General features: G+C 30.2%; 1 protein-coding gene across 1 annotated transcript in view; it reads right to left on the bottom strand.

Moving 5' to 3' along the window:
• Positions 1-205: 205 nt before the first annotated feature.
• Positions 206-6,938, bottom strand: part of IMMP2L (inner mitochondrial membrane peptidase subunit 2) — a 353,770-nt gene continuing 347,037 nt past the window's right edge. The window contains exon 4 of the mRNA XM_074266876.1: positions 206-417. Within this exon, the coding sequence (XP_074122977.1) occupies positions 399-417 (19 nt within the window). The 3' untranslated portion in view covers positions 206-398. The remainder of the gene's footprint in view (positions 418-6,938) is intronic.

Below are 6,938 nucleotides of genomic sequence, written 5' to 3'. Positions count from 1 at the left end.
CTTCCTTCAAGGCAGACATATGCAAATTAGAGTAAAAATGTCTCTAGTTGTCCAAAATAAAATTTATTCCTCAAAGGAAACTGTGGTTAATTTACATATATTATCTTCATGGAATCAATCTACTTGTATATTCTAATTTTTATAACTCTTTTACATTTTTTTCTGCAAAGTTATTTGTAATCGCCTTTCTATGAAATGATCTGCACAATGAAGATGCCTTTTACTTTGTGAGAATACACACTAATGTTTTTAAAGAATTATTAAAGGTTGATTCTCTATCTCCCTAGAACTGTGCCTAATACATTCTTCAGAAATAATAATGGCATATATCAATAGCAGTATAATATTTCAAAATGGAATAGACAGTTGAATATTAAGCTTCCAAACACATGTATTTCTCAGAAAATTCTTCGATCCCTGTAAAAAAAAAAAAAACACAAAAATCAATCTTAGCACCTTTACTAGGGGGTCTTCAGAGAATTCAAGAAAGCTTTCTATAGGTAGCTCATCATTTCTGGTGCAGTCAAGGAAAAATGGGGGAGGGGGAAAGCTACTGAACCAGTACAACCTGAAAGAAGACCTTCAAGTCTGTAAAAAATGAAAAAACACAAATGAGTCCTTGAGAGTTTTATAGCCAGTTCTGCAGGGGGAAAAGGGAATATAAAAGCTAATCTCGTATAATATATAGGCAACTAAATGCATTGAAAAGACTATGAATTCTGATATACTATTTGTTGCACACATTAAAATGAATTAAAGCTGCTAATTGTTCAAAAACCAAGACCAGCCTCTGGGAAATGCTGCTGCTAAAACTAAGTTAATAGCCAAAGCTTGTCTGGATTATTATAATGAATTAAATTAATGAGAGTATAAAGATACTGTTAACAGAATAGAGGCTTTCTGAAAATGCTAACTTTTCCATTTCTATCATATGATTAGAAAGCAATGTGTGATGTTAAAAGTGTGTTACAGGAAAAAGCGTTCTTGAACCTTTTCCATATTCTGAATGACCTGATGTTTACTGAGGTATCTTTCCAAGATCTATAAAACTGTCCTGGGAAATTTTGGCAAGGGGAAAAATTGATCCTGGAAGTATCAGAAAGTTTTGTTAGTTTTCATGTTATAAATGAGTCTTTTATAAAATCATGAATGTAACAGCTCTTTACATAAATGAATGCTACATTTTTCTTTCTCTGGTTAGCTACTTTGATGTTTTTGTTTAAAGAATATTCTTATCATAAGTACTGCCTAATTTATTTTGTACTAACAACATCAATAAATTCCAAAATATTTGTAAATGTCATTAGGTATTCACAAAAGTGGCCTTGTTGATAGTCACAGGAATGTGAAATCCTATTTATCCACAAAATAGCTACTGACTGGGATGCTTATGTGAATGTTACTCCTGGATAAAGCAATGTGCTACAACTCTAATCTTAAAGGCCATCTCAACTGCAAATGAGGTACTCAAAGATGGGAATTTAATATATAAATAGGCATTTAATGAATAAATTATATATTTAATCTTTAACCTCTTTGATAGTGCTTTAATTAGACAAATCTGAGGTCTTACTACTTGCTGATCTCTTTACCACTGCTCAAATTAGTTTCACTCATTTTTTTTTATTTTTGACATATAAATGTATGGCTGTATATATGTATGTATATATACATATATGTATATAAAAATATATTATGTGCATTCCATACATGTCTATTATATCCTAAGTTGTTCCCCAAAACACTTGAGTAAATTTATGTGTGTTGCCTAGTTATTTGCCTTGCTTTCAACATTTTAAATCCCTAAAGCAGGATTTATTGAGATAGAAATCTAAATTATATACTTTTATAATGATAGAAATAGAAAAGATCTCAGAAGTCATACAAGCAATTCTTAACTCCTCACCTCCCATCAGACTTCCCCCTATCTCTTATTAATCGAGAAAAAAAATCCATCTTCTCTATTTCATTGTAGAAAATTAATCCAAACATTTCCCACTTCACTTCATATCCTAAATCATTGGTTTATATAATCCCACTATGAGTTCTAGGATTTTGTAAAATAAGACAAATCAAGATCTTGTATGAGCACCAAACCTCATATTATTGTTCATCTACTATTTAGAAGGCGTGACCCCTATGGGTACAAGAGTAACAGTTCCCATTTGCCAATTACTCTAATCAGTAAGTAAAAGTACTTCCTCAGCAAATGTACTTATTGTAATTTATTTTAAATTAGCTTCTTTATTCCACTTCAACCCCAATCACACTCTAGACATCTACCAGAAGTGGAACTGAAACTAATGCTAAGTCATTTCCCTTATAATTGGACTAAATGACATCAACAGAAAAAGTTTAGAATCTAACTAAGCAAATGATTCAGGTGTATATTTTATATAAATAACTTTTTTTAAAGTGTAAAACAGATTTTTTTAAAGGTAGAACTTCAAGTAGCTGAACACCTGCTATTATGTCTTTTTGACTTTTGAAGAAAACTATGAAACATTCTCCAATAATTTAGAAGATATTTTCATAAATTCTGTCTAAAATAATGGACACATGTGTGCAGGTGATTTCAAAACAGAAATTAAAGAACCACTGATCATTGTCATTTCTTGCAATTTGGCTGTGTCTTTTGATTTTATTCCTCATACCAGGAAAAGTGAAAAAGCTAATCTAAGAGTCAGTGAGAAGCTGATACTTATGGTAGTATACACACACCTAATATTGAATATTCTGTGGATTTTGTTTTAATTTGAATTAAAGTTTTTTATATTTCCAGATCTTAATGTTAGACAAGTATATGTGCATTTTATGTGTACAATGGTAATTACTATTAATAGATATCTTGAAGTTCGAATAAATTAACTTCCCTTTTGAAAAAAAAAAAGTCATGAAAAGTTTTGCTTAGTATTTAGTCTTTTAACAAGCACTGATTTAGTTCTGTACCATGTGTACTGTGAATTAAGTAGACAAAGAAAGGCAAAAACAGCTCCTACCTTCAAGGAGTTCACATGGTAATGGAGGGAGACCATATGTAGATATCTATATACATTCAGGCTATAGACAAACTAAATTGGAGCTAACTTGAGGGAAAACTCTAGCATAAAGGAGGAGTTGGAAATACTTCTTGCAGAAGGTAAGATTTTTGTTGATATTAGATAGCATCTAATGGCATAGTAGATAAAGACCTGAATATGGAAGCTGGATTCAAATCTGATCTCAGATATTTTATAGTTGGGAGACCTGCAGCAAGTTATTAAATCCCTTTCTGCTTCAGTTGACTTATCTAGAAAATAAGGATAATGGTATCTACCTTTCAGGATTTATTATGGAGTTAGGAGATAATATTTTAAGGTATTTTGCAAAACTCAAAATATTTTATTGCTCAATCTTTATCAGTCATGTTCGAGCCTTTGTTGAACCTTTTTGGGATTTTCTTGGCAGAAATACTTGAATATTTTTTTTTCTCTAGGTCATCCTACAAATGGAAAAAAATAACCTTAGACAAACAGGGTTAAGTTACTTTCCCAAGATCTTATTAAGTCATATTTGAATTCAGGAAAATGAGTATTTCTGAGTCCAGGTCTAGTACTCTTTCCACTGCTCTAATCTAGATTTTATAATTTCTGTTCTAAAGTAATTAGAAAAACCTGGAGGCAGAAAATGAAAACAGAGAGCAAGAGTCAGGAACAATGTACAAAATTAGAAGACATTTTCTTGTGAGATGATCAACAAAGAGTCCAGAGTCACTGGATTACAGAATATGCCAACTTGAGTTAAATGTAAAACTACTAGAAAGCTGGATTTTATATTTGACCCTAGAGGTGATAAGGACATGGAGTTTACTAAGTAGGGGAATAAGATTGTTAAAACTACATTTCAAAAAAATCACATTGGTGCCTGAATTGGTAATTTTAGGTCATTTACTTTTTCTACATAAATTATATGCTTATGCAATAAAGAGAAAAAAGGAAAAAGCAAACATTTGACTAAAAATTAGGATGCTTATGTGAATAAAAAAAAGATAAAATTTAACATTAAGTTCCTGAAAAATTAAGCTATTTTATCTTTTTTTTTTAAATTGTAATATAAAATATCTATTGATGTTATTTTTCAGTAGTTTGTATTTCAAAATAGCTCTTCCAGAAAGATAAACATTGACAAAATCATGATTTAGCAATTACAAATTATACACATGCAGGCCTATGTATGGTTATGAACATATGTTTATAAGTATGCATACATACATGTACACATGCATATACATACACATACACACATGATTAAGGTCTCTGGACAGTTTAAGATCAAGGAAATCCAATTAAATATCCACTGAAAAAGTTTCATTGAGGTTTTCTAGAATTATTTTAGTGAGATCTTTTTTATTGAAATGGAATATAGTCAATCTTACAATATTCAGTACTTTAAACACTTAAAGAGTTCTGTTCATATCTACAGATAAAATTTGGCATGAGCAAAGTACTTATGAGCATTTGAGATTTATTGACTATTTTTGTGGCCTTAATACCCAGGCAATTTGCAATTTGTTAACTTTCCAAAACCAATGTTGACATTGCATGGTATATCAATAGATGACAGTTATATAGATATAAATATTAATATAAATATAGGTGATATAATATGCATATATACATAAATGTGCGCATATATATATATATATAATTTAGAGAATTTTAGTAGACTCAAAATCTTTCTTTTCCTAGTCTCTCCTTACTCCTTAATACATAGATAACATTACTAAGTAATTTTCCTAATGAACTACTTTGATTTCATCACTGTTCAAAAAAAATTCAATGTCCTCCAAAGGTACTGAATAAAATTCTAACACTTTAGCATAGCATTTAAATGTGTTTCCAACGTGATGCCTTTTTCAGCTTTCTCTTCTACTGTTCTCTTCTGTTAATCCTATGTTCCTGTCAAAGTAGACTATTTATATCTCTCTTCCTGATGCCTCCTTTTTTATTGATGGACTTTTGTCTAAGTCATCCTCATTGTTGAATTGGAATCTACTTTAATTCAGACAATTGAAATCCTTCCTTTCCTTCTAACCCCAACTCAAGTTTCACTATCTTTATGAAATCTTTCCTAAGCTCCTCACATAAAAATAATTTTGCTTTCTTCTTAGGTCTCATAGTACTTAGTTTATATTTCTATTTTGTATTTAAATTCTAATTTTATTATAGCTGTTTTGAGAGCTGCAACATCATACTGTCGGAAATGCAGGATAAAGATTGATAGCCCAATCCTACCCCTCAAGTCTTATTGAATTAAAATTCATAGGCGTTCTAGATCTACACTGACTTTTTTAGAAAAAAAATGTAATTATACTCTTGCTTGATTTATTTTATTTCACTTTCTACCAATACTTTCCATATGCTATATTTTATTTTCCCCAATGAATCAAAAACTTTGATCTAGAAGACCAGAAGTGTACTAATATTGCTTTCCTAACTGAAAAAAAGATGTTTTCCTTGCTTTTAATACAAAAAATTAAAAATTTAGTTCTTTGAAGTATTTTCCCCATTTTACTTACAATGTTGACTTTTTTCTCTGCTTATCATTTGCAAAAAGCCAATTGTCAGCCAAAATATACCAAGAGAAGAAAATAGTTCATACATGCTTTTCTTTTTCTCACTAAAAAGATACTTTAAAATAACCAATATTTATCCCAAATTTTCTGCTTTTTAACCTTTTAAAAGTGAATGATATATATTGGATTACTTGCCATTTAAGAGAGAGGGAGAGAGAAGGAGAAAATTGGAACACAAGGTTTTGCAAGGGTGAATGGTGAAAAATTATCCTTGCCTATGTTTTGAAAATAAAAAGCTTCAATTTAAAAAAGTAAATGATACAGGAAATTTAGCTGAAAACGAGGTTGAAATCATTTGAAATTGTTGTTAAAAAAAAAAAAACAAACCAAATTTAATTCAGAACACAAAATTTAATTCATAACTGGATTTTTAAAAAGTCTTTAGTAATCCTATAAGCACAGAAGGTTATTGATACCTTTGAAAAATAAATGGATTATCAGCTGTTCATATCCTCTGAACCAGTAGTGTCTCTCTTGGGTCTTATTCCAAATAGATCATTAAAAAGGGGAAAGGACCCACATGTCCAAAAATGTTTCTAGCATCCCTACTTGTTGTAGATTGGAAATTGAGTAAATGCCCCTCAGTTAGGGAATAGTTGAATAAATTAGTGTATATGAAGAAAATGGAATATTATTGTTAAAAAATGAAGAACGGGATGATTTTTGAAAAGGGTTAGAAGGGTGGTGATGTGTCTTTTCATCAAAAGTACCTTTATCTATAAGATAACAGCTCCATTGGAATATCAAAGTTACAAGTTAGATTTGAATACTGACAAGTATAAAAATGGATTATAAAAATTGGATTCTAATTTTCTATATCAATATATAGAGAGAGAGAAGTAGATAAATACAGATTGAGATAAAATCAACATGATAATTAGCTAATCTAAAAATGTTAATTCCCTTGTCTGAAAGGTTTCAAGTTTGATTTCCTAAGTAATAGAAACATAAGACTTTTTCAGGATTTCCTGAAATCAACCTGCCTATCATTTCTTATAGAACAATAATATTCCATTACATTTATATACCAAATTTATTCAGCCATTCCCCAATTGGTGATCATTTTCCAATTCCTTGCCATTACAAAAATATCTGCAACAAACATTTGTGCACATAGGGATCCTTTTCTTTTATAATCTCTTTGGGATACAGAACCAATAATGGCGCTGCTATATCAAAGAACAGGCACAGTTTTATAGCCCTTTTGGATAGTTCCAAATTGCTCCCAGAATAGAAGAATGAATTCACAACTCCATCAACAATGAAGTAATGTCCCAAGTTCCTACATTGTGTTCTACTTAGATTTGGTAAGGATAAATTTTTT

This window comes from Sminthopsis crassicaudata, chromosome 5 (assembly GCF_048593235.1).
Source record: "Sminthopsis crassicaudata isolate SCR6 chromosome 5, ASM4859323v1, whole genome shotgun sequence".
NCBI classification, from domain to species: domain Eukaryota; kingdom Metazoa; phylum Chordata; class Mammalia; order Dasyuromorphia; family Dasyuridae; genus Sminthopsis; species Sminthopsis crassicaudata.
Note: the sequence above shows the minus strand (reverse complement) of the source record. Positions and strands in the feature narration are given on the sequence as shown.